General features: G+C 47.3%; 8 protein-coding genes across 8 annotated transcripts; 4 read left to right on the forward strand and 4 right to left on the reverse strand.

The window, feature by feature from the left end:
* Positions 1-18: 18 nt before the first annotated feature.
* Positions 19-585, reverse strand: PGRI_026440 (uncharacterized protein; the record flags this gene model as incomplete). The annotated part of the gene is made up of 1 exon (XM_040790357.1): positions 19-585. One exon carries the CDS (start codon positions 583-585, stop codon positions 19-21), a length of 567 nt encoding a protein of 188 aa, XP_040647310.1.
* Positions 586-2,115: 1,530 nt separating this feature from the next.
* On the reverse strand, positions 2,116-2,837 carry PGRI_026450 (ADP-ribosylation factor family protein; the record flags this gene model as incomplete). Its single annotated transcript, XM_040790358.1, has 4 exons — positions 2,116-2,157; positions 2,220-2,332; positions 2,389-2,694; positions 2,744-2,837. 4 exons carry the CDS (start codon positions 2,835-2,837, stop codon positions 2,116-2,118), a joined length of 555 nt encoding a protein of 184 aa, XP_040647311.1.
* Positions 2,838-3,582: 745 nt separating this feature from the next.
* ccg9 (putative trehalose synthase (Ccg-9)) lies at positions 3,583-5,957 on the forward strand (the record flags this gene model as incomplete). Its single annotated transcript, XM_040790359.1, has 6 exons — positions 3,583-3,687; positions 3,745-4,160; positions 4,215-4,490; positions 4,546-5,010; positions 5,071-5,180; positions 5,242-5,957. The coding sequence occupies 6 exons, from the start codon at positions 3,583-3,585 to the stop codon at positions 5,955-5,957; spliced, it is 2,088 nt and encodes a 695-aa protein (XP_040647312.1).
* A 175-nt stretch (positions 5,958-6,132) lies between these two features.
* PGRI_026470 (dynactin subunit 5) lies at positions 6,133-6,837 on the reverse strand (the record flags this gene model as incomplete). The annotated part of the gene is made up of 2 exons (XM_040790360.1): positions 6,133-6,699; positions 6,796-6,837. 2 exons carry the CDS (start codon positions 6,835-6,837, stop codon positions 6,133-6,135), a joined length of 609 nt encoding a protein of 202 aa, XP_040647313.1.
* A 5,787-nt stretch (positions 6,838-12,624) lies between these two features.
* On the forward strand, positions 12,625-14,572 carry PGRI_026480 (sigma-70 region 2 family protein; the record flags this gene model as incomplete). The annotated part of the gene is made up of 2 exons (XM_040790361.1): positions 12,625-13,369; positions 13,428-14,572. The coding sequence occupies 2 exons, from the start codon at positions 12,625-12,627 to the stop codon at positions 14,570-14,572; spliced, it is 1,890 nt and encodes a 629-aa protein (XP_040647314.1).
* Positions 14,573-15,714: 1,142 nt separating this feature from the next.
* Positions 15,715-19,542, forward strand: PGRI_026490 (non-ribosomal peptide synthetase; the record flags this gene model as incomplete). The annotated part of the gene is made up of 1 exon (XM_040790362.1): positions 15,715-19,542. One exon carries the CDS (start codon positions 15,715-15,717, stop codon positions 19,540-19,542), a length of 3,828 nt encoding a protein of 1,275 aa, XP_040647315.1.
* Positions 19,543-20,483: 941 nt separating this feature from the next.
* PGRI_026500 (sugar porter family MFS transporter) lies at positions 20,484-22,209 on the reverse strand (the record flags this gene model as incomplete). The annotated part of the gene is made up of 4 exons (XM_040790363.1): positions 20,484-21,599; positions 21,652-21,732; positions 21,784-21,986; positions 22,035-22,209. 4 exons carry the CDS (start codon positions 22,207-22,209, stop codon positions 20,484-20,486), a joined length of 1,575 nt encoding a protein of 524 aa, XP_040647316.1.
* Positions 22,210-24,136: 1,927 nt separating this feature from the next.
* PGRI_026510 (putative C6 transcription factor (Mut3)) lies at positions 24,137-27,407 on the forward strand (the record flags this gene model as incomplete). Its single annotated transcript, XM_040790364.1, has 5 exons — positions 24,137-24,380; positions 24,445-25,201; positions 25,255-25,866; positions 25,925-26,309; positions 26,361-27,407. 5 exons carry the CDS (start codon positions 24,137-24,139, stop codon positions 27,405-27,407), a joined length of 3,045 nt encoding a protein of 1,014 aa, XP_040647317.1.
* Positions 27,408-27,909: the final 502 nt, after the last annotated feature.

Genomic DNA, 27,909 nt, shown 5'->3' on the forward strand with positions numbered 1-27,909 from the left:
TTCGGCTATCTCCCGATATCAAATAGCCTGCATCAAAGACCGTGCCAGTTCAAGCTTGTGAGGCATAACAATATTCTCCTTAACCAACTTCTCAATAACACGCACAGTCCACCCCTGACAGTTCTCCGTAACAGCCTTCCGATTCTCCGCTTGCGGAGGAAGCTCAGACTCCGCAGCCTCTTTCACCACCCTCGCCGCCCTAGCCTGATCTTCTGACACAACAGCCAAGGTATAGACGTTTGAAGTGAGACCCGCATCAACGACATTAACCTTTTCAGCTGATGGCTCGTATTTCATATTCTCTGCATCCCCGGTGACTTGGTAAACATAACCGTAGTCAGGCTCGTTTTCGTCAGCAAGGAATAGTGCCCAATGGTTGGGTTCTCCGGGGGCTTGTTCTTCTTGGACGAGATAGAGATAGAGATGGGGGGTTTCGACTGGTGGCTTCAACTCCTCCGGATTGGATTTGTCCTCGGTCCACTCCTGTGCACCTTTCTTCCTGAAGTATGTACGGCCATCGACCTCACATACTTCTCTGAAACCCCTTGTCTTGACAGAAGTACCTGGTGGTGGAAAGTCGTTCATCGTCTGGGAGAATTAGGTATTAGTATCCTGTTTCTCTGTGGACTTGAACAGATTTACTAACACCTTCCCTAAAATTGTCGGTTAATTTAGTTCAGGTTTTGAATGAAGTGTTTTGGTGAAGTTGTGTAGGCAGACAGGTGACGGAACCAATCAAACATAATCAAATGTACAGGGATCTTTCAGCCTCATTATCACATTTCTACGTCATTTAAGGACTATTAAAGAATACATATCAAAATGATTGAATCTCTTTTCTATTCGCAAGATAGATGTTGAAAGATCTCAATGTAACAAAACGTTCTCGTTGGAGGTTCCAATCATTCTACGTGTACCCCTCTCATATAGCTCGATGTAAATTTGCAATATCCTACACTTTCTCAAATAAACACCTAATTCCTTGAATACTAAAACCTCTAGACAAAGCAATTCAGCTCAATTTAGTATGCTAAGTCATATACATCTTCCTCTGGAAGACAACATGTCACTCCGCCGGTCCCGTAATGTTGCCTTCCTTGATAGAGGAGCTCTTGTGGGTATGCATGTTCTCGATCATATAGCGCGTCTCGTTGTCTGACGAGCTACGACCTCCCAAAGTTTCACGGATTACCCCGACGCTTCTACTTGTTCTGGATTGCGCGCCTACCAAGCTTCGTTAGACAATTCATTTTTGGACATGTATATATAGGAAAGGGTGCATCATACCACCAACAGGGGTGTAATTAACTTTGTCCCCTTCTTTGTATTGAGGCATTGCTGTTTTTGAAACAAATGACAGTCGTAATGGAAGTGGCAGATGTTGGAGTTTGGTTGAATTGAGAGATTGGATATGTCCTGGTTTGTATAGATGTGTGTAGACGAGCAGAGTAGGGCAGTCTTTCGGTGTTTGTAGATAGTAGATAGAGTCTTTCCAAATGGATCAAGTCTTGCAAGAGTCAACTCTAAAATGTTATTCTATTTATATTTGCCCTCGAGGGAACGAGTTCCGCTATCATCATATTGAGGTAACAGGAGAAACAAGCTGACTGGATTGGAATTGATATGAACATACGGATCTAACGCGGAGGTCGGCTCCGTGGACAAGGATGAGATGGAAATTTGATCACGCACTTTGACCGGGAGTATGTCATATGATTCTATTTTCTATAACCAATGCCAGAACTTGTCTTCTCTGTTTTAACCAATGTGTACAAGTAAGCGCATTCACAATTGACCGAAACTGTACAAACGATAACGCTAGGTAGAGCGCACAATGAAATTAAAGTATTAAATTGGACCCAACAAGCCCATATAAGAACAGAGGGGATATCATAGAAGTGAAAGTAAACGGAAAAAAGCAACGAGATAACTAAGGCCAACAAAAGAAAAGACCAAGGAAATAAAAGCCCAAGGAAATAAAAGCCCAAAATGCTGCGTCGTCTTGTCATCAAAACACGGACATGAGGAGAGAAGAGAAAACACTTGTCGGATAATGCGAGATGTTATACAACGAAGCTGCTGTGGGAGCGCCTCTCGAAATCACAGCGGTGTATCTTATTTCTGGGGCTGGGTCTTGACATTGTTTGAGAGCCAGGCCTATCAGAGAGAGCACGGTTAGATTGAGGTTACCAAGTTGATAGATCAAGGAAACGACTTACAAGACCCTCGAAAATACCTGTTCCATCAGTTGCAACACTGGGTGCAACGTACCACAGCTTGTCCTTGAGCTTAGTCAATTGAAGCTGCTGAGTAATTTCCTCCGGTGACAAGTCTACATAAGTGGGTTAGTGGACAGATCATCGAATTCTAGGAACAGGAGATACGCACGGCCAGGAATATCTTGCTTGTTGGCGAACACCAGAAGCAGAGCATCCTTCATTTCACGATCATTGATGATCTTGTGTAGTTCCGAGCGAGCCTCCTCCACGCGTGCCGTATCGCTGGAGTCAACCACGAAGATCAATCCTTGTGTACCGGAGTAATAGTGTCTCCAGAGCGGTCGGATCTTGTCCTGACCACCGACATCCCAGACATTGAACTTGACGTTCTTGTAGGTCACACTTTCGACGTTGAATCCGACGGTTGGAATGGTGGTAACGTCCTGGTTACTGAGTTTAAGTTTGTAGAGAATTGCTAAAAGGAGTTAGCCAATGTTGACGGCGTTTATTTAGGTCCAACATACTTGTCTTTCCAGCAGCATCCAAACCCAACATGAGGATGCGCATTTCCTTGGTACCGAATATCTTCCCCATCATTTTAGATACTTGTCCACCCATTTTTGCGGGATTTGGCGCGGTGTTCGAATGTGCTCAAGAGCTGTTTTGCGGAATATCAACGATTGTGACCCGCGTATGAATTGCGGGATTGGAAGAGAGGGTATAAGGCACCGGACGTTTCCGTACAAGGTAACTTTTCAGATAACTCCAACGAAAGGATAGGGAAAAAAAAGAGAAAAGAAGGTGTGGTGTGGGTTGAGGATCTTCAATTCAATTTCCCTGGAGGCGGGGGAACCTGGAAAAGGGGCTTGGGCTGGGCTTACTCATCAATTGTCTCCACGAGGTACGGAGTACACGAGGCAGTTTCATCTTGTCGGTTTCATATATATATCCTTTGAACTTGTTATTATTGCTGAATTTCATACCAAAAACACTTTTCTATTAACTGGTACCTGTCCCTGGATTATTATCTAAGACGGATAAATATCACTCCGGTTGTACCATGGACCATCACGGGATATATATAATAGCCCTGGAGTGTAGGATGTCATTCTTATATGAAGACGCACTCAATGACGATTGTACTTATGCTACTCCAATGTAGTATTTTACCCCTTTGTTGAATATAGTAACAACACGAATAATTTTAGACCTTGAAAAGGCCAAGAACAGATTTCTCAAATTATCGATCTGTCGTTACGTCATGACTAAAATGACTTCACCCATGCGATACCACATCTATAGCTGGCAGCATCTTCTTTGATTTCTAACTTGGATAACTTCGAGATTCCGTGAAATTCTAATCATGCCTGGCGTAGGACATAAGTTCGAACGCCAAGCGTCAGTCACGCAACAGCGTCGACTGTCGCTACAGTTCGAGCGCAACGCTTGGTTAGGGCCGCCATCAAATGTATGATCTTTTGAACCACCAGGAAAAACCGCTACTTGATTCTGACAGGGATATTAGACTATCTACGCTGGTATATCCGGCAAGTTTGACGATCACGGTACATCAACAATAGCAATTGCAGTTCGCGATACCACATATCTACTGGACTTCATCGAGAAAGAGTTCTCAGACAGTCACGCATCCGAAGATGAAGTCATCGAATTCATCATTTCCAAGTCGAAGCAGTATACTATGGACCATATGGAGAAACTTATCGGGATATCAATGCCTGAAGATGTTGCACGACACTGCCCTCGACTATGCCCTCGCCTTTGGGCGGAGCTCGATATTGTTCCATTGGTCCTGTCGAACGTGTCACTAATAGACAGAATGAGCGTCGAACAGGTTGGCGAGCCTCAAACTCAGCCAATAAATGGGTGGGATGCAAAGACAATTGATGAGCAGGCTGAATCCATGGCACGAAAAGGTGTTAGGTTGGTTGGTCCCGTTCAATATCATGAAAGAGCTCACTGACTCCGACTGTGCAGACTATTTGGGCCGGAAAACACACCCCTTCTACAAGTGGGCTTCCTCGGTCTCGTAGAAGTGGATACAGCCTTCCATGTGAGACTTGCGGACCTGAGTGATTTCAAGAAAACAGTTTCGGATAGAACATGGTCCGCAGTGCAACACTATGCCACTGATTTGAAAGAGCGCAAGGTCAAAGTGGCATTTTTCAGTGCCACGCCTCAGGGTGGTGGCGTGGCTTTGATGCGGCATGCTCTTATGCGATTTTCGCACTGTCTGGGTACTGACATGAAATGGTGTGTCCTACTATATATGTGATTACAAGAATGAAGACTAACTTAATGCTCGAAGGTACGTCCCGAAACCACGACCGGGTGTCTTCAGGATAACAAAAACGAACCACAATATCCTGCAAGGCGTCGCCCATAAGAGCGAGCGCTTAACCCCACAGAACAAAAAACTCCTGCAGGAGTGGATTGAGGAGAATGCTAGGCGATATTGGACTCGACTAGGTGGACCTTTGCTTCCACCATCAGAAGGGGGTGCCGATGTCATAGTCATCGATGACCCCCAGATGCCAGGCCTTATCCCCATCGCAAAGGCACTAGCTCCAGATCGACCAATCATCTTCCGAAGCCATATCCAAATCCGAAGTGACCTGGTTGCGATACCTGGGTCTCCACAGGCGGAGGCCTGGGAATTCCTTTGGGATAGTATCAAACACGCCGACTGTTTCATCAGCCACCCTGTGAGCGCCTTCGTGCCGCGGAATGTGCCCGCAGATATGGTGGGCTATATGCCTGCATCAACTGACTGGTAAGAGCCGAAAATTCTAATAATCTGGTTTTATATTTCTTCTCACTGACGGAAACGTAGGCTGGATGGGCTGAACAAAAACATGCGGGACTGGGACGTGGCGCACTATGGCCGTATCTTCAATTCAGCCTGTCGCAACGCGGATATGCCAACTATCCAATGGCCCGAGGGTTAGTAGCCGAACAAGCAAAAGTGGTGATGATTAGGTTCCTAAAAGCTAACCAAAACTAGATTCATATATCGTACAGATCGCACGATTCGACCCGTCAAAGGGTATCGTGGATGTGTTGGTTTCATACGAGAAATTCTACAACAAACTAGTAGCCGAAGTGCCTCATGTGGTCCCTCCCAAGCTATTGATTTGCGGACACGGATCAGTGGATGATCCTGATGGGGCGGAAATCTACGACGCGACAATCGACTATGTGGACAGAAAGATCCCAGATATCCGCCACCTGATCTGCGTAATGCGGGTGCGGCCCTGCGACCAAGTTCTGAACGCCATTCTCTCCAAGGCGACAGTTGCACTCCAATTATCTACATCCGAAGGGTTCGAGGTGAAGGTCTCCGAGGCGATCCACAAGGGCAAACCAGTGATCGCTACGCGTGCCGGCGGCATCCCGCTGCAGGTGACGAACGGGAAGAATGGGTTCCTGGTTGATGTTGGCGATACCGATGCTGTGGCGCAACACTTGTTTGAGCTCTGGACGGATCAGGATCTGTACAATCGCATGTCGGAGTATGGAATCAACAATGTCAGCGATGAAGTGAGTACCGTGGGAAATGCTCTCGATTGGCTTTATCTCTGCACCAAGTTGTCTCGTGGCGAGCCTGTTCGACCCAACGGACGCTGGATCGATGATATGGCGTTTGAAGAGATTGGCCTTCCGCAGAAAGATAGTGAGCTGCGGCTCACACGCGCAGTTAAGGTGGAGAATATGGGGTGATTGTATTTATTTTTTTGTTTTTTTGACTTCTCCTTAAATCACATATTAGTACATACATGTACACAAAGTCAGACAATCTGCCACAGTAGATACTTAATTGGTATCGCGATATCATTAAAAGTAGCAGAGGGGGTATCACAAAATCAGAAAAACCAAAGACAAACCCAGAAACCTCTTAAGGCCGTCCAACAACCCGATACCGTTCTCTAGCCATACCCCCCTCCGCTCCCTCAACACCATAACCTTCCCCAACCTCACCAACAATCCTCGCCGGCCTCCCACCAACAATACACCAACTTGGCACAACCATACCAGGCGGGACAACCGCACCATCAAGCACATAAGCATAGTCCTTGATAATAGCCATACTGCCTACAGCAGCTCCCTTCCCAACATGAACATGATTTCCCAGCGACGCTGCCTCAACAACAGCGCCCTCGCCGACAAAAACATGATCACCGATCTTGAGCGGGTAGAACGAGTGCACGCCACGGTGCAACCGACTTGGCGGACGTAAGATCGCGCTCTTCGAGATGTAACTGTATCGTCCGACTGTGATTGCCACGCTGGGCGTGCTGGGGTTCGATGCTGCTGCGGAAGGGTCGGTGGGAGTGGGCACTGTTGCGGTGCGGAATAGGTCACCGCGGATTACGGCTTCGGCTTGAATTACCGTTTTGCCACCCAGGATGATGTGTTGCGTGCCATGAATTTGGGACCTTCGGGAGATCTTGTTTCCTGTGTCCTGTTTTTTAGATTAGGTTGAGGTTCTTTTTGTTTTGAGGTGGGAGATTCGCTGTGAATTTGCTCCGAACTGAGAGGGTAAGTGGGCTTTGCTTACGGTCTCAATGTATTCGCCCTTTGCTGCCTTTGGTGGAGGCATGTTGAGGAGGCTTAGGTGTGTTTCCTGTCGTGAGTTGTTGCAATTGTTGAGTTGGAGTTGGGACACATATCTTGACCCCGGGATAGTAGATGCGGCAGTATAATAGAAGGCGGTGGAGGTAAATAATGACGATTTTGATAGACCGATTTCTCAACACTTATCACCCGCTAAGCCCGAGTTACCTCTCGCACGACATACACTTCGTTTAATGCCTCTCCATTTGATGCATCTCATAGTCCGCTACTCAGGTGGGTGAAAGGTAGAATTCAATGCTATTTTCCCACTTCGTACGCGGCAATATAATCTCCAATGACGCTTCTAAATGTTGCGGATCCGAAGCTCTCAAAGCTCATTTTAATCCTTACTGGCGAGGTAAAATTTGCCTCATGGCCCACCACGACTAAGTGCGTACTTAATACTCGAGACCCTCAGCTTGTTGAAATCCTTCAAAAGGCAAATATGCTTAACTGGCCCCGGAAATTCCCTCAGTTGCCGAGTAGAATTGCAAGCCTCGCTACCAGCTTCGAGAAGTTCCACAAGTAGGTTTTTCTCAAGGAGAACGACGTGCGCCACTATTTTTAAAGATTCATTATCATGTAGCACACCGCTCACGCCGATTTTCAAATTCGTCGGGGCATACGGTTAGCCGTATATTTCCACTTTTGGTTGTACTTCCCCTTTAGGCGCTAAACCAGCTCTTTTTACAATGTGCTTGCTTCACGACGAAAGTGCCACTTATAGGTGGAACTACTTCGCATAGCTCTATGATTGCATGTTGCTTGAGGGAGGAGGGTGTCAAACTTCATTTCTCAACTCTTCTATATAGTCACCATGCATCTATCTCAACGCCAATTTGTACTCCTCTCTAACAGTTCTAATTTGACTTCCACTTCTATTCCATCACCTCTGTTAGGGGTGTATGGAGAAGGGAAAGTAGATGTCGCTCACGCGTAGTTACACTCAATGCCATATCATCCTGTACCATCGCCGCCCAATGGTGAATTCCCAGCCTCTTCCGATTTCCACCGTTATTTTCCAAAGGAATGACACACTAATTGCTGTTAAACAGCGGAAACTGTTGCCAGAGGCGTATGTGGACGATGGTGCACGATAGAGTTTGTTTGTCCCGCAAAGATTTATTATGTATTTTGCAGATTTCTTAAATTAGAAATTTGTAGTTATACTTGGCAAGGATGTAGGCAGGAGATAAGTGGATACTTAGCTGCATACAAAAGACCTGCAACTAATTGGAGAGTAACTGAGATGGTAATATGCTTTCACCATTGTCATGTGGATACCTCCACATACATGAAGTCGAAGACACAAAGACAAGTAGGTATTCATCAGATGATAACGACCATCGAAGTAATAACGAACAATTGAACCTCTCGACGGGGAGTGTGTCTAGGTCATTTTCCAATTGCTTTCTTTGTGTATAGATCAAGTATATGGCATGACTGGTATCTCATCAGTTCCTCTTCAATATAGGTACGGGTCTGCTAAGACCAAAGGGAAGGACGATATAGATGGGCCTAGCGTTTCAAATGATAAATCTATTTATGTATAGGTGATCGACTTTTCGGGGTTTCAGATTATATCCCCACAAGCAACCCTAGATGGTGGCGAGTGAGGGATTATACACAGTTATGTTGTATGTGACAAATAGAAACCTATAGACAAGAATGATAACTGTGTTGTCCTTATCAAAAAGCATCACAACCAACTTGCGTAATGGTCTAGGCATTTGTAATGGCCCTGCCGTTCATCCCAGATCTGGTTTTATTCTGTGACAGTATTTTTTGAATCAGCAATCGAAGATCCTTGAGTAGCAGCATGCATACCGCATGGAGCCATCGACCATGTGGCAAGACGTTTCAAGTAAAAATAGAACCGGACAGGTTCCCGGATGTCAGGTACAGGAGCCAAATAATCAGACACTGACAGATTGCACAGACAGGATTGCGACATACAGCGAGCTGCATGATCTGGCCAATGGTTGAAGGGAAACTTATCCTATACATGAGAAAGAGGGTCTTAAGCTATGGAAGCTTGCTGTTCTAGGCAGGTGTGAGACTAAAGTAGTAAATGATCGCTGTTAGCGGAGATGCTGCGTCGGTGCTGTGGTAGCTTCATTGAAGTGTGCTCGGGCTAAACAGACCCCCTGCGAAGGGCCCAGGTCTGGGACGCTATAGACTGCACTTAACTGACGCGCTAAGGACTGCGAATCAGTATCCTTGACGTATATACAGCATAGGTAATTACTCCGTATATATTATTAGGCACGCGTATATATCCTGTAGGCACGGAGTACATAAATTAGAACTTAGGGCAAACCAGTTTCTAGTTGTAGATGCCGAGCTCTGAATGTGTTTGAGATATACTTCCCTAAGCAGCTTAGACCTCTATTCTTCAGAGTTGTTTAATATATAAGACAAAGAAAATAAATTTTCCGGTTATATAAATGGTAATTTACGGCTAACAGAAGCGAGCCCTAAAGGGGAGGATGGCCTTTGACTGGGTAAAGCCACTTTTACACCTGGGCAACCGTATGGACATATCACCTCATTTCCTTTTAGCTTCATATTCGAACTAATCCAAATTCAATGTACATTTACGCCGTGGGAGGGGCAGGATATTGCATGAAAAAACTTTCCAATTTCTTTTTACCCCAGTCTTTGCCATGTGGAGCTTTGACTTGCGCCTAATATCCTGGAAATGTTTTCCCAATCTCTCCTGAGTGGGGGCTAATTTTCCCCCTTCGGCTTACTATACCCGTGAACCCTGTCCCTGACGCATCGATCTCTCAGATGCTACTCCGTAGTTTGCCCGACACTAGCTGTTTTGGCCCCCAGAGAACATTCGACCGGCTATTTTGACCAATATACATACACCGGACAAAATCGCGCTAATCTGCAGATACTGGCCGTTATCCTCTGTTTTAGTATTTCCACCGCCGTTTGCAGGGCAGAACTCCCCACAATAGCTCCACCAAGGCGATCATGGCCGAAAGCAGTATATGGTTTGGTTTTTGTATAATTAGCACCTTGGTTTCGATGTTTTCAATGATTCTTTTCTATTTTGGAACCGTTGCGTATCTAAGTTTCAGAGTGATGGGGCAGTCTTTCATGCCTTATAGGTAGATCAAACAGCATGCATGGCATCAAAGATCCTTGACGATCATCAGGGGTCCATCTTACTGCATACACTCACAATCGGAAAATAATCACAGCCCGCCCTATTCAATTCATACAGATGCTCTTAGTTCATTTTCTTCTAAGACATTAAGATTGCAATTGATACTGCAGGTACTATCACATTGCGGGACATTAGTGGCAACTACGCACGGGCGAGAGATTGATTGAACCTGTAGCTAGTGTATAAATCTGCACTAGTTATATTACTGTGGGGATGAAATGAAAGAGCTTAGTCCCCTTCAGAGCTACAACATATGGCTGTCAGATTGATCGGCTGTAAAATAACAAAGAAACAATGAATTTCTTTGTCGGCAAACCAAGGTAAATTGGATGTACTATAGAATCAATTCACAAGTGTGGAAGACCTCATTGTTGTAGAGTTAAATCGAAGACTCGAAAAAGCCATTGTAAACTGTCTCGGTATTCAGGTATTCAAATTTTTGACGTATAGAAGACCTCAAATCCCTCACGTTCCTCTCATACTCCACAGAGCATTTTTACACTGCCAATCAGCTAAAGGGGAAAAAAAGAGAAAAATAGAGAAAGATACAAAAAAATACAAGAAAAATCGCACTTCTCTACTCCGTGCTTGCAGAATGACATCTGATTCAGAACTCCAAGCGAGTGTGTTCATGAACGGCAGGGGCCGAATTGCAGATCCCCACGACAACCTACCGGACTTCTGCTGGGTCACAGCGCATTTGCCCGAGAGTATGTCGTGTGACCGGCAAAGTGACGAGGAGATTATAAACCTAGTACTTTGCAAGATCCAGATTGGGAATGTCATCATTGGTGATAGTCCCCTGCATAGTCTAGGGTTCTATTGCATTTCTTTACCGGTGAAAGGCACACCGGCGAACACCGCTGAAGTTCTGTCTTACGCTGAAACACTCACAGAATGGTGGCTCATGCAGATTCGACTGGGTAGAGCCTGTCTTGACCAATATAGTATTTTTGAAGCTACCACACGCTCACTAGAGCACACTAATAGCCTAGAAGATGTACCTCATGGGTGGGGACTGTCGCGGTAACTCGGCGTATATATATGGTGGAGAGTGAAAAATTTGTTCCTTTTTGGGACATCGGAAATGCCGGAATATGGCGAATATTTACCGGTGATCGACTGAAAATGTACCAAAGAGGGAATGCCGGAAACTCGCGACAGGCAAAGGTGGGGGCGGAGAATTGGGGATAGTCTCATAGTTTAAAACTTGGAAAAATTTCAGTTGTCAATTATGATAATAATGATAGTGAATCTTTAGAGTTTAGATTGAGGCCTGTGCCCTACTAATTAAATCGTTTATACGCCATTAACATGTTCGATGGATGAAATAGCGAAAATATCTCACATAGATAATAGGCACATATTGCAAATTTTCTAGATATTTTAAAATGCTACTGCATCATTTACAACGGCCTACTCCATATATATCGTCAACATAAGCGCAATTAAGCGAGATATAATACAATGTAGACGAGATGATCGGCAAATTTAGATATAGATAATAATAGCGCATCACCGTTGAACATGAAACTTCCCGAACTTCCCCCCTGCAGAGATCTCCCCTTTCAGCCCCCACAAAACAATTTAAATTATTTTGAACAACCTGGTATCCATGTGTATTACCCCTTGCAGGTTTTCCTGCAAATCATGAACACTTGAAAAGTCATGCAATGCTTCAACCTGAAAGCCAAGACACTAACGGATGGAGCTCGCCCGAGACCCTATGTTGTAGGGTCTCGACACGTGCGGTTCTCTCCATATATGTGGTTCCACGGTTCCGCTTTTCCGTCCACGTGTGGCAAGATATGAGAGATTCCATATGATTATAACTATAGCTATCACAACCAGGGGGATTATATGATGATCATTTTTAATCTGCAACCTCACACGGGCAACTCAGGGCATCACACAGACTGTAGACCGGGTAGAGAGCCGGGTGTCTACCCGGGCACATAGAATTGATGATTCGACGCGGTGGAGCCCTATCTACTTGCTCTAAAATATGGGCTTGATAGATCAAGACTAGCCTAATATGGAGGAGACAACATGAGAAGTCAGTTTTCCCCTGGAGGGGGATGATCTTTATCGACTATGAAGCCCTAGTTGGGGGTCACAATTCCACTATAAGCTGGTGCATATGGCCCCCAAGCTAAACGTGTATTTCACTTACGCCGATATCCGGACTCTGACTCGCTGCAAGGCCGTTAATCCCCACACGTGTCGACCAAAATCCTGGAAGGACGCTATTCCAGTCTAGTCTAGTTCGTCAAAAGAAGATGGGCCGGTGGAGAAGCACATCCCGACTAATCTGCTGTCCCTAGTTATCTTAATACATGAAGGTACTATACTCCTTTTTACGTTAGATCATGATTTTGAAGTGAGAACGCCCCCGTTGTCATTTAGCGTGCTATTCTTGGATCCTTCTCCTTTAAGAGCGGGCGCTGGGCACGCTTTGAATTTGTCTTGTCAATTCCACATCCAAACCTTCTCTATCCTTTCATTCCTTGACCCCACAAGGATACGAACGGGCTCCTGTGTTCTGATTATAACGTACTTGTTTCTCTTGTTCTTAAATAGGCAACCGGAAATATGTCATCCTCTCCTCATAATGCCACCAGCAATGCATCCAGCGTGCGGTGGCAGTTTATCGACTCTTCAAACAATAGCCGATCCAACTTAACCCAAGTCAAGCGCCATGTTATGCAAGAATATATGCGCCAAAAGAAAGGAGGCACTCGCCAAAGTGAAAGCGAAGAGGAGCAACCACGAGCAAAACGTGGGAGACCCAAGAAGACTCGGGCTGCGATACGAAAGCCAGAGAAGAAAGTGAAATCAGACGACAACAATGGCGGCCGACTGCGAGCAAGGAGATCAACGAGAAATCAAGCTACACAGAAAGAAGATCTCATTGTCGCAGTTAACCGTGATATGTTTGGTTCGAATCCTATCTCGTATGCTTCGTTGAGTGAATCCGCTCATATGCCCTCTTTTTCCCCTTTTCGACCATCTTCTACCCAATCTCACGATACTGCTCTTCCATTGGATGGCTTTGTGGACGTACATTCACAGAGTCCTCCGACCCATGATCTATATTTTAACAATATCTCATGGTCAACACCCTCCACGGCACCATATCAGTTCATGCCATCACCAAGTACTATGGTGAGGGATGCACCAATCGACCCATTCGACACACTGTCAGAGTTGGGTCGAGATGGACACAAGGTGTTTGACCCCTATGTGAATGATATTGCAGCCTGCTCTTATGGGCCCCATTACCGGTCACCCGGGGCCAACGGTTATACGTCAGATTTTGCTCCTGAGACAATAAAAGGTACCGTCATATTCCAAATCGTCCTTACCGTACATTCAGCTAATACTCCGTAATGAAGGGGAAGCTCAACATATTCTTCACAGAGATAGTGCTGTCTCCATGCTGCGCGAGCACAGTCCTGGCGTGCCCAATGACATCTCCGATGCTGCAATCATTTCCTGTCTGAATGCCGCAGCCTTAGAGGAATGCGATCCACGACCAGGTCACAAGGAAATAGGTTCCATACATATGCGAGCTGCACGCGGGATGATACATGCTCGCGGTGGTCCCGCTGCATTTGCAAACACTCGCATCGGAATGATGATCAACTGGCAAAACTACATCTTGCCAGGATATGAGACCCACGGGCCCAACTTCTTCTACGAATATGACCAGGTCCCTGTCTCATCTGAGTCTTCAGCCCCTTTACCCCAGCCTACCCCAGTTCCCCACACCATGCCATCTCCATCATATTCGGCCTCCTCGGCCGTCTCAGAAGTTTCGCCCAGTCCTGAACCTCGAACAATGCTCCCACACCCACAATCAAGTCCAGTAGACGAGATTAAATTCCAATGCGAAGAATTCCTCGACTTTCTTCGACGCTGTGAGCAACTTGCTTTATACCAACGCGACAACCCCCAATCATCGTTCATTACCCGACACACCGCGGTTCAAGAAACATCCATCCTCAGCCAAGTCCTCACAGCGCCCCCAGGCGCTCGATTCCCAACACCAGGCGACCGAAAACAAATCACCACCCGCTTGACAGTGTTGATGTCGCTCAATGCCGCGATGTGGGATTACCGTAACACCCCAGCCCGCGCAGCAATTTTCCTCGACACCCTCGAGAAATCCATGGTCGACAGCGAAGTCGGTATGACTGGCTCCGTCGAAGCCATGCTTCAAATCCTGCTTGAATGCAGTGATGGCACTCTTGATGGCTGGTCCACCAGTGCTGACGCTTCTGCTGCTGCAGCCCCAGTAGAGGAAGTCGCAGACTTCTCTCAGTACTTCCCGACCGCTAGCTCGCCCTCTGCGCGCCCGTGGTTTGCGGGTCGCATGCTGAAGATTGCTAGTCGGTTGAGTGCCTTGTCGTGGTACCGTGTTAATGAGTTTTTGTTCTCGTGTTTGACTCTCCAGGTGCAGGAGCCCTCGACGGCTCTCTGGGAGGCGGATCTTCGTCGGGAGATTCTCGATCAACCTACTACCTATGTTATGCGCTAATTGACAGATTTATGTATACCACTGGCTTCGACCAGATGACTTGTATTGTTTATGTTTTGATGTGTTAATTTTCTTATGCTTTCATATGTTCTACCCCCTTGTGTCACTTTTTGAGAGTGTCTTGTATATACCCTTCGCTATACCTATAACATATTTCGAATTATTGATGAAGTTGGAGAGTTGTAAAAACATAGTGCTAAATTATACGTGGTGTCTATAAAGTTGTATCCTCATATCATCCTGGATCACTATCCACTTTATAATGTCTTTCATAATGTCGCCACTAGTATTAGCCGACCTCATCTCATCAATTTCTCATTTGTCACCTGGTTAGACGTATGGCCTCGAACTTCTCGAGTTTGTGTTCCATTCTATAAAATCACGCCATAAATGTAACGACCTTATCAAATTATAAGAATAAAACATTAAAGTCAAGACAGAATATCAAACCAGTGCACTTGATATATATTTACATCTTCCCAACAAATCCCTAGATATAAGAAACTACTCCGTACATATAGAGAGGAATAGCTCTGGATGCTTAAAAGTGGTCCGTGCGTCTGGTACCTGGATTTCATTTCCTATATCGCCCAGATTGACGCCACAGTGATTTTTTTAGCGATAAATTATATTTTAAAATGCGATGAAATGCTATGAAATGCCACATTGTGGCACTATAAAAGCCACAGGGGAAACCAAAGTGTTGGGAAAGGGGACTTTCACATGCAAATATTTAAGTGGGGGCCAAAATTACATGTGATTCTTGGAATATTTGTTGAGGGTATGTTCTTGAATAAGCACGGAATATTGATAGAGACGAATAAAATATAAGCATAATTTTTTTTCACTATAACTAACAGGGGTATAGAAGTAAGACCTCAAAAGCAAAGAAAATCTAGAGTCACGATAAGAAACCCTGGGGTCCGTTCGCGGAGATCCCCAGACGGTGTGGGAAAGGCTAATGGTTCCATCGCTCGAAGCTCTTAGAATACTCAACAAAATTTCTTGTTTCCCATCTTCCCTTTACATCGACTGTACAGATTCCAATGATCACAACTTTGCAATCACATCCCTTTTCACATTAAAACTTTGGCAGCGTTTGACTTGTATAGCGTGACTCTCTTACCCTCTTTACCGAAGCAATGGCTATCCTCGACATCACCAAGGATTTGCCCACACTCTTTAAGCGACAGGTTCAGGCAACCCCAGATGCCATCGCCCTAGAAGATGAGACCACGACCTATACATATACCCAGCTGGATCAAGAAGTGGAAGCTCTTGCCAGTCGTCTACGAACCTATGGCGTGAGCCGCGACACCCTCGTGGGTGTGCTCTTACCTCGCAGCGCACATTACGTGATTGCCTGTCTAGCAGCGCTCCGTGCGGGTGGTGCCTTCCTTGTTCTGGAATTGGCTTACCCCGCGGACCTCTTGGCGGATGTCATTGAGGACGCTAGCCCCGCTGTGATTATCACCCACAAGTCTGAATCAGACAAAATCAAAGCCCCTGTCCCGCTAATTGTCTTGGATGCGTCCGTTGCCGAGACCAATGGACACGCCAAGGAACCTTCTCCGTTGCCGGCAGATGACGATTTGGACCGCTTGGCGTTTGTCTCATATTCGTCAGGTACAACAGGCAAGCCGAAAGGAATCGCCAATCCACACCGTGCCCCGGTACTATCATACGATTTGAGATTTGCAGTGCAGGATGTACAACCAGGGGATCGGGTGGCTTGCAATGTATTTTTTATCTGGGAGATGTTGCGACCGCTACTCCGTGGAGCCACGGTGGTTATCGTGCCCGATGAAACGAGCTATGACCCCGCAGCTCTGGTTGACCTTCTCTCGGCTAAAAAGGTCACTGAAACTCTCATGACACCGACTCTTCTGGCTACTGTTCTTTCACGTTATCCCCATTTCGGTGCTCGTGTGCCTGATTTGCGCATCATTTGGCTGAACGGTGAGGTTGTGACAACCGACCTTGCCCGCAAGGCCATCAAAATTCTTCCCAATGCCCGCCTGCTCAACTGCTACAGTGCGTGTGAAACGCATGAGATTGCCTGCGGAGATATCCGTGATATGGTTGACGACGACTCTATTTACTGTCCAGTTGGCCCATCGATTGTTCCTGAACACACTTACGTTCTTAACGAGGATGGACAGGAGGTAGAGGTAGGGACATCGGGAGAACTCTTCATCGGTGGTCCTCTGTTGGCGCGGGAATACATCAACCTTCCCGAGGCCACCGCCAAGGCTTTCACTCCGGATCCATTTGATTCCACACCCGGTGCTCGTATGTACAGGACAGGCGATCTGGCCCGCAAGCTACCTTCCGGGTTCCTCGAGATTACCGGCCGCGTCGGCGCAATGATCAAGCTACGCGGGTATTCTGTTGTACCGGCTAAGGTCGAAAGCGATATCTGCCAGTACTTGGCTGTCAGCCAGTGCGTTGTCACTGCGTACGGCGATGGACTGGAACGACAGCTGGTTGCATATGTCGTCCCTGACAAGGAGGCTTCCTCCGATCGCCCTTCAGTGGTGATCAACGAGTCCGGCCACAGCCCCAGCGCGCGTCGTGTCCTTGAGAACAGCCTTGCACAGTACATGATCCCAGCTCTCTGGGTCTCACTAGATCAGTTGCCTACTAACGAGGTCTCTGGCAAAGTTGATATGAAAAACCTCCCGTCGCCTCGTAGCTCTAGTCCCAATGGCAGTGAGCAAAGCGCAGAGAAGGACCCGATTAGTCTCAATGACATTGCGGCAATCTGGGAGGCTGTTCTGAAAGTCTCAAGAAGCCTGCTCAAGGCCGAGGATAATTTCTTCGATCTGGGCGGACATTCTTTGTCCCTAGCAGATCTGTCTTCCAAGCTTTCCAGACGTTTCGGCTTCCGTGTTCCTATTCCTCGTCTCGCAGAGAACACTACTCTTTCCGGACACTTGGAGACTGTGCGTGCTGTCAGAGATGGTCACACTGCAGAAGTACAAGCGAATCTGCCAGCAGTCTTGCTTTCAGATGCCACACTGGACGAGGATATTCAGCCCACAAATACCGCGATCACTTCAATCGCTTCAGCCGACACAGTGCTTTTGACTGGTGTGACTGGTTTCCTGGGAGCTTTCCTGCTCAATAATTTGATTGAGAATACCTCGGCTAAGATTATCTGTCTTGTGCGTTTCAGCGACCCGGAGCAGGATGATCAAGCTGGAGGTGTGGCTCGAATCCGCAGGAACCTCCTAGACATGGGCCTCTGGCGCGATTCTATTCTCGAGCGTCTCGAAATTCTACCAGGAAACCTTTCTCGGCCTCGACTGGGTCTGAGTCCGGATGAATTCGAGAACATCGCGGCTCGTGTCCAAGTGATTGTGCATGCTGCAGCTACCGTCAACCTTGTTTACCCTTATGCTGCACTTCGCGGGGCAAACGTGGGTGGAACCAGAGAGATTCTTCGTCTGGCCGCCAAGGGTGGCGCGACCGTTCAGTATGTCTCTACCAATGGTGTCTTGCCACCATCTGGTCAGAACGGCTGGCCCGAAACTACTATGCTAGACGTAGAAGATGTTCCCACAAAGCTGCTCGACGGCTATGGTCAGACAAAGTGGGTTGCAGAGCAGCTCGTTCTTAAGGCGGGCGAGCGTGGATTGCCAGTCAAGATTCACCGATGTGGTACAATCAGTGGTCACAGTGTCACAGGATCTGCCAATGCCTGGGATTTGCTCACTGCATTGATCGTGGAATCTATTCAGCTTGGATACGCCCCAGACGTGGAAGGATGGCGTGCCGAGATGACCCCTGTGAACTTTGTCAGCAAGTCTATTGTTCATCTTGCCACTCAGACTCAGACAGACCAAATGATGTTCCATCTCGGAGATCCTACGCCGGTCGATACTCGGTCAGTCTTTGAAGACCTCAAAGAGCTCGGCTATGAGACACAACCGCTCCCATGGGATGAGTGGGTCGCCCTGTGGTTTGAGAAGAGAGGCTCGTCCAAGGGTGGCGATGGTTCGTTTACCGTCGACATTCTCCGCAGTGGTATGCCAACTGTTGAGTTCCTGCGGGACATCGTGGTCCTTGATAACGCTTTGACCAGGCCTTTCCGGGCCGTTGTCGAGCGTCCCAAGGTGGACAGTCTGTTGCTGGAGACTTACACTCGGCATTGGTTTGCTCGAGGATGGTTACCCCGCCCCCCATCTCGTCAGAATGCCCTTAACCGACCTACCCAGGCAGTGAAGGGGCCACTCAGCGGCCAAGTCGCTGTGGTGACTGGTGCTTCTTCAGGCATTGGTGCGGCGGTAGCAGCCGCCCTAGCCAAGCAAGGCTGTGCTGTGGCACTTGGCGCTCGACGCCTGGATGCTCTCGAGAGCACCAAGCGGAAGGTCGAAGCTCACGGGGTTAAGTGTATCCTCCGGTCAACCGACGTTACAAGCAAGGCTCAGGTGGACGCTCTCGTCCAAGCAGCAAGTGAAGAGCTCGGTCCAGTCGACATCTTGGTTGCATGTGCTGGTGTCATGTATTTCACCATGATGGCAAACACAAAGATGGATGAATGGGAGCGCACAGTGGACGTCAACTGCAAGGGTATGTTGCATGCTATCTCTTCGACGGTTCCTGGTATGCTCTCGCGCGGCCGCGGCCATGTCGTCGCCATCTCCTCCGACGCCGGACGCAAGGTCTTCCCTGGTCTGGGTGTGTACTCAGCCAGCAAGTTCTTCGTCGAGGCCACCCTCCAGGCCCTCCGCCTTGAGACCGCAGGCACAGGCCTGCGCGTGACCAGTATCCAGCCCGGCAACACATCCACAGACTTGCTGGGCATGTCGACCGATGCTGAAGCCGTCAAGAAATACGGAGAGCCATCCGGAGCGAAGATCCTTGATCCGTCCGATGTTGCCAACTCCATTGTTTACGCCCTGACTCAACCTGAGCATGTCTCTGTCAATGAGATCCTTGTCGAGCCTCGTGATGAGCCTATTTAAGTGATATCGGCCACATATTTTACGGTTTGTATGATTTGCTGTTAATATTTGTTGCTAGTTGTGATCTAGGGGTTTTGATTTCATTCACACCAAAATAGACGGCCACATAGAGGTAGAAGGCATATATTGTATAGAGTATTGAATACTAGATTTCCACACGCGCTTTGCCCATGCAACTCAACCCATATGCTCTCATTCCACAGCCTGGTCCACAAGAAACCACAATATCCGGGGCTCATTGTCAACTTCCGCACCCAATGCAGCTAATGGGCTCGATAGCGCTCATTTTAGTCTATCTTCGACTATTACTGTGTATTGTGTCTGCGGCCATCTCTTTAGGGACTTTTCATAGGCCAAGCCTATGAGGAGCATGTCTTTGCCGGAGGCTAAGGTGGTGGTGAATCTCTTTTGTTTTCATTGAGACTTTGCTAATTAAATACTATCGAGCTGATAATGATGGTGCTTTTAATTGCCTATTTCGGATGTGGGTCCTTGTATACCCAAAAAGGCATCGGGTGGCATTGGAGGCTCAAATTGGGTAGAACTGTGGAATCTTTCATGTCTCCCCCAACGTGCTACAACATACATAGTAGCCTTACCTCGAAATAAAAAAAAAAGAATGGCATCGCGAAGAAACGATACCGTGACCTCCGGCGAGTTAAATGTATTTTACGCCAAAAGCAAAAACTGAGTGTGCAGCGATGACAGGTGAACTATCCATCTCTGCGAACCCAGTTACCCATTACACTTTATTACGGATCATATAGCACATTCGTGGGACTGATACGCAGCTGATAAGTGATATCTATACGTCTTACCTGATCTATAGCTGGAGACATCCACCCACATTGATTTTACCTAATGTTTTCTTCGTGAATGCTTCTCTGACTTTATTTCGTCACTTCATAAATCTATATCGTACAATATCGTACAAGTACAAGCTAAACCTCCTTAGTTCCGATCCCCATCTCAGATCCACTGCGACTGCTCCCGATACTAACAGTGTCATAAGTAGGATTCATCGACAGCGGATGCAACCCCTTATGTCGAATCTGCGAGCGCGGCGCATTAACCACCGGAGTATCATGAACCACAAAAGAGCGCACAGACTGCTCATCAACAAACTGTGCCGTGAAAGCCTCCTCAACGCCCTCAAGAGAACGACCCACAGTCTCAGGATAAAACGCCCAGACAAAAACCATCGCCGCCCAATTGAACGCGACAAAACAATACAAATAATTTGTCCCGATATTCCTCAGTGCAATAGGCGAGCATTGCATGAATATAAGACTAACACCCCAGTTCGCGGCAGTCGCCATAGACGAGCCGCGCGCTCGAATGGGCGTGGGAAAAATCTCACACTGGTAGATCCAGGAGATCATCCCGAGAGCCGTGAAGAAGAACGAAAAGACGAAGAACATGGCAATGCCAGCTCGCAGCGCATGTGGGTTAGCGTTGGGGTCGTTGAAATCGATGTACCGCGCGAGCGTGGCTTCGATGCACAATGCTGCTCCCATGCCTAGTAATGATGGGATAAGCAGTTTCCGACGCCCGACTTTATCGATGAAGAGCATGAAGACCGTGTTCCAGAACAGCGCTAGCGCGCCCCAGACTCCGATCACCATGAGGGATGTTGGTGTTTTAAGGCCGAGCGTTTTGAAGAGGCGTGGGCCGTAGAATGAGATTACGATTGTGCCTGAGCACTGGGTGAATACTTGCAAGCCGCAGGCTAGAAGGATTCGGTGTCGCCAGCGCGGGGAGAGGACGAGCTGGCGCCAGGATCGAACGGCGGATTGCTTTTCGGATGCGAGGCTCTCTTGGATTTGGAAGAGCTCGTGTTCGAGTTGGGGGGTGTTGGTTTCGGGTTGGTTGAGATGGAGTCGGACAAGGACTGAGCGGCCTTCTGTGACTTTGCCCTTTTCCATAAGCCATCTTGGTGATTCGGGGAGGAACCAGATACCACAGGTGAGAATTATTGATGGCACGACTTGGAAGAAGAGTGGGAAACGCCAGGAGAAGGATCCACCTCGGTGGGAACTGCCGTATCCAACCCATTGCTTGAAATAGTTAGTTGGGTTATAGCAGAATCCCGGTGCTGATTATACTCACAGCAACCACGAACCCCAAGCAAATCATCCATTGCTGCATACTAGCTAACATCCCCCGAATCTGCGGCGGGGCGATCTCGCTCTGGGCTCACGTCAGATAAAGCTTAGCAGCAGGACCGTGTATCCAACCTACACAATAAACTGGAATAGTAGCAGACATCTTCCCAATTGCCAGACCCGCGATAGATCGACCAGCGATAAGCATCGCGATATTAACCGCGCCTCCCTGGAGCCCAGAACCAAGAGCAGCAAGAAGACCGCCAATGAAAAGGATCATTCGGCGACCATAGAAATCCGAAATATATGGGGCAAGGATCGAGCCCACGATTGCGGCTCCTGATCAATATTAGATGTCGATCGCGGTAAGATCTGATAGAGTCTCACCGATATACGAGGAGGTAATAACCCCAGATGCGGTGTCAGATAGGGTTGGCGATCCGAATTGGCGCAGGAAGGCCTCCTGCTCGATACTGGAAGAGATCACGCCCGAATCATAGCCGAACAGGAATGATCCCAGCGCGGCGAAGGCGCAGCAGAAGGTGACGAGGTAGAAAGTCATAGTTATGTGTCGCGTGGCTCCATAGCCTGTGAAAATTGGTAGAGGATGAGGGGTTCCATATAAGGTGTAGAGAAAGTCGCGTTGGTGTTGTACATGCCAATCCACCTTGAAAGTGGAACGTGCCACAGGGGGGATGGAATGCCATGCGGGATGCGAGGGATCAGGGTCGTTTCATGAATAGAATGACTAACATGGCTATAAGGAGTAGGGGGATAGTTTAAAGGCTAATTGGTTTTGAACAATTAGGAGGTAGTTAATTTCAATGTTGGCATATTTAGGTAGGTAAATATAGTGTTAGTTACATAAAGGGCTATTAATTAGGGCTATTGATGAGGCTCATCGTGAACCCGAACTTCGGAACCCCAAATGGATTGCTAAAGACTCCCGATGATAGGGCAAGTCATTTATTTCGATTGCATTCCCCATATCCCGCGTCGCAGGGCTGTCAAAATATTTTGACGTAGATTGCCTTGTTTCGAAGCCCTGGGGCCCTGGAGAACCCCTCTACATGACTAACCCCTTCATGACACCTGGCCAGTGCAAGGGTTTCAAGGGTCCAGGTAGTTGCATTTGTCCGTGCTTTGTACTCCGTATTCGTATTTTGTGCTTCTACTAAAAAGGGAACATAAAACTAACTACATACATACTATAGTAATCCAAGGTCGCCATAGTAGAAATAGAAGGAAGATATTGCAAGGTTAGTCCCAAGTTATTATGCAAGAACTAACTTAACTAACTCGGAGTATTCCGTACAAGTACCTACATGGACAGGTAGGTACATGTAAGTACGGGGAAACTGCAAGGAGAACCCACTAATAAGATGCTAATATCATATGTACCCGTACACACGAGGCAGTTCGATTTTAAAGAGGTCTATGTAAAAAGCAATAGTCCCTTAAAACTATGTCATATGACGTTAGAAAAGTAGATAAGTCCGAGTCTAGGCAAATCGGGCAGTGGAGCCGGGGCTAAAAGCCTTAACGGCGAGGAAAACGGCGATTCGTATTCTTATTGGGTATGAAAAAATGCACAAAAATGCCTCAGTCCGAAGAAAATTCTGGAATAATTAAAATAATTAGATTAATACAAGGAATAATTGGATCAAAGGAAAATAATATGCACACGGACTTAGGGAATTGATATGACCACTCTTCGATCTGCTTGATTTTTCGCTACCGCCTTCCTAATTTATTATGTTGCACCGCTCCTAGACGTAATCGTGGATGTAGAAGTAGGAAGATCAATTTATAGAGTAGATCAATGAAGAAATTAATGAAATGTAAGATGTTTTTCTGACCAAAATATATGGTACTCAACTATATAAACCAATGGTATTGCACCTGTTTGGAACTAATCTAGGAAGGCGGTACTGAAAAATCAGAAGTGGTATAAACCAAGGAGGTGGTGGTCATATCAATTCCCGAACTTTATGTCTTCGGGTGTCGCGCATAATGAAGCCCCGATATCCACCTGGGCACTTCCAAGGTTGGGCTGGGCAGAGTCATAAGGCCGTAGATGACTGACTAAAAAAAAAAAATCTAAACTATTTTTGATTTTCGATCTGGATCCATTTTCTAATACGTTGTTTCTTTGTTCTTTGTTCGTACTTTGTACTTTCAACATATACTCTCTTTTGATATCCCACACACACCGCTTTCGGGAATAATCATTTCATCATATCAATCTCGGAGTATCTCCATTTTCCCCTCAACTTTGGGAGATCCCCTAGTACTTCAAGTGCTTTCCAGGGCACCTCCCCAACTCCGACAGAATTTGTGTGTTTTCGTCGACTCTGCTTATCTTGCAACCAAACTAGGGCGATCCATGATATTTGGTGAGATCGTGATATTCACTCCGGATCGCCCGCCAAGGCCACCGTTTCTCTTTACATGAATCCGTGCACTTTTCGGACATCAGATATCCAGTCATGGCGACTACGACGAGCCCTAATTCTGGCGAGAATGAGGATGATCCTGCGCCCATGAACGACTTCAAATATTCGCATGACGATCATCACGATACTTCTCCCCATGATATATCCCCTACGGACCCCAAATCACTACCAGCCCAGAAGAGGCGACGAGTCGGTCGCGCATGCGACGAATGTCGCAGAAAAAAGATCAAGTGTGACGGCAAACAGCCATGCACTCATTGCACTGTATATAGTTATGGTACGCAAACCCCTATGGATGTAATCTCGGAATAAGTTCATGCGCCCTGACAGTCTAATTCTAGATTGCTCGTACGACCAGCCATCCAACCGCCGTCGAAATCCCGCCCCGCAATATGTCGAGGCCCTTGAAAATCGGCTCCAAAAAGCCGAAGCGCTCCTTCGAATCGTTCTTCCAAATGTTAACCTCGATGATCCGCAACTGGATGTGCATGCGACAGAACAGAAATTCGCAGCCGCCCAAAAAGCAAAACAAGCGACCGAAGATGTCAAACCGTCAGTTGTACAGGATACAGCGCAAGAAGGCGGAGACGAGGGACTGCTTGAAACCATGGTCGATAATTCGGGCTGCTTAGATCGGGATGATCAGGGCCATTGGGATTATCACGGGCACACATCGGGCGTTCTATTTGTTCGCCGTTTACGGAAACAGTTGGGCGCCACAGATATTACAGGCCCCATGGCACGATCGCGCCCTTCGATAACCGCGCATATGCTAGATACTCCAAAGTCTATGTCCGAGTCGCCTCAAGACACAACTTTACCTCCTACACATGACCTGCCTCCGCGGGATGTGGCTCACCGCTTATGTCACAATGCGCTCGATCATGCCTGCTCCTTGATGCGATTTGTGCATGAGCCCTCCTTTTTTGCAAGTCTGGAGCGCATCTACGATACTCCTCCGGAGCAATTCACCAACGAAGAGAATTCCTTCTTGCCGCTGTTATATATCGTCATCGCTGTTGGCTGCTTGTTCTCAGACGATGGATCAGGACAGGGTACGCTGGATTTGTCTGGCTACGAAGGCGCAATAGGTCAAGGGTAAGTCATAGTAAATCTGTCTTGATTGATGCACCGACTAATTTCTTTCACAGGTTCCAATTCTTCAAGGCCGGTCGACAACTGCTGGAGATCACCGACTGCCGTGACTTGCCTTCTCTCCAAGCGATCTGTTTTATGGTTCTCTTCCTTCAATCCTCTGCGAAGTTGAGCACATGCTACTCGTATGTGGGAATTGCACTTCGTTCAGCACTGCGATTAGGTCTGCATCGCTCTGTCGCGGCAGACTTCAACCCCATTGAACGAGAACTCCGAAAGCGCATCTTCTGGGTTGTCCGCAAAATGGACGTCTATGTGAGCACGCTCTTGGGTCTTCCCCAGATGCTGAGCGACGACGATATCGATCAAGAGTACCCAATAGAGGTTGATGGTGATTTCATTACTTCGGAAGGAATCACTCAACCGCCGTCTAATTACACACCGCTGATGGCTGGATGCAATGCACACACTCGTCTTTCCAACATCATTCTGAAGGTGGTGAAATATATCTACCCAGTCAAGAATGCTCGCTATCGCTCCAAGTCAGACCAGCGATACATGGTCAGCCACTCAAAAATTAGGGAGATCGAGCGAGATCTGCAAAATTGGATGGAGGAATTGCCCCCTGCTCTGCGACCAGGCACAGAAGTGTCGCCCCAGCTAGAACGGTAAGTCTCATATCTACAGCGCTGATGTTTTGAATCAATTTTGACTAACACCCAATAGTGTCCGGCAATTGCTGCGTATAAGCTATGCCCACGTGCAGATGGTCATGTACCGCCCGTTCCTCCACTACGTATCCGGTGGTTCTCAAGCGCGTGGCGTGGACAAGCGTTCATATGCCTGTGCAGCTGCCTGTGTCAGCGTTTCCCGAAATATTGTTCACATCACGACTGGAATGCAAAAGAGAGGACTACTCAATGGGTCCTTCTGGTTCACCATGTATACGACCTATTTCGCTATCCTCTCCTTGATTTTCTTCGTCCTTGAGAACCCGGATTCGCCAACAGCCAAAGATGGTGTCCTGAAAGATGCTATGGAGGGCAAAAATACTCTAGCCGGATTGGCCAAGAAGAGTCTTGCTGCCGACCGGTGCTCTCAGAGTTTGGTCGTACGTTCTCATACTTTCAACTTGGGATTGCCTTGACTAATTATATTGTAGTGCCTTTTCAAGACATTGCCCGAGATGTTGAAAAATCGCCAGAGCTCCAAGACGCCTGTCAACCTCAAGCGGCCCGCCCCATCTAACACTGTCGAGCCTGAGCTGAAGCCTACCTTCGAGAAAACGCTACCACATCGGTCAAGCACTTTCCCTACGCAAATGATGTCCCAGCCGGTTGTTAGCGATGGCCAGAACCGCCGACAACGAAGTCTAGACAATGTTCAGCCTATCAGCAACCGCCCTACTGACATCAATCACCAGTCCACATGGATTTCAACCACTCCCGAGCTGCTGACAGAAACCATGACCACTCCGGAACATATTTCCTCATCCGGCATGACGCCCTCCATGCCCAATCAAGAGCCATCAAGTCTAGCATGGGCTCAGCAATTCACCAATCCGTCCAATCTCCCAGATCTCATGCCTATGATGTTCCCATCGGACGATCCATTCGCATACCCAACACAGCCCATGTCTACCTTGGAAGATGATCACTTCCGCCACGACCATGCAGGCATGCCATCGCAGTATCCCTTCGATTCAGCACCAGGCATGGGGTCCACCACACCCAGCGATCCACCCACCGGAGGGGTCTCCACTCCAAACTATGACTTCACAAACATCTCGAATTTCCCCATCACAAATCCCCAAGGGATCAAGTCATCAGTGCCAAGCCACCTCCGCCCTTCGCATTCGCGAACTTCGTCCCGCATCCACTCCCCAATCTCACAGAGCCAGACCCCGACTGAATTAATCAGCAGTCCAGATCTGGTCTCAATCCCGAACCAGAACTTCGTCTGGCAGGGCTACAATTTCCAGCCCAACAACCCAAATGATATGACAACCGAGTCCGCACCACAACAGCCAGAGATGCCCGGTCCAAATGGATTGCCTGATTTCAACATGGGAATGGATGAGAACATGGGTATGAATATGGATCTGGGGATCTCCTTTGATGATCTGTTTGGCAACAATGCCGCCTATCGACCGGGCAATGGGGCGTCGGCCGAGGATTGGGCTCAGTGGATGAATGCCAATAGCATTTAACCTAGGTCTGGTTTATAGTTGTTTTACTTGCTTTTTACGAGGATATGTTATCATGAAAGCCAAACTCTTGGTGTAAAATCTGTTGATACCTAGGCGTTTTGAGTTGGGGTTAGGAGTCCCGCTGTTTACAATTAGCTATATATATATTTAAATGTATACCGTATTTCGATATCATTTAGTGTCTTCTTTGCTCGAGGGTTGATCTCTTGGTTCAATTGAAGTAAAATCGTGGTAAATGTACCAGTTTGGGGATATGCTGGGAATTGATCAAGCACTAGATCAACCCTTTCTGATAGCCTCTCCCGCAGCTCTCGAGTCGATCTTTAGGATCCTTGATGTACATGTTTTCAAAGACCGAATTTGGTCAGACCCGTCCATGCGGTGACTTCCGATATGCCTAGCTGTAATGTCTGACTAGGCCTAGTTAAATAATGACTAACCATTTGTGGCAGGTGGAAGGAGTTGGGTATTATTGGCTCACTAGTATGTCAGAAATATCAAA

This window comes from Penicillium griseofulvum (genome assembly GCF_001561935.1).
Source record: "Penicillium griseofulvum strain PG3 chromosome Unknown contig_80, whole genome shotgun sequence".
In the NCBI taxonomy this organism is placed as follows: Eukaryota; Fungi; Ascomycota; class Eurotiomycetes; order Eurotiales; family Aspergillaceae; genus Penicillium; species Penicillium griseofulvum.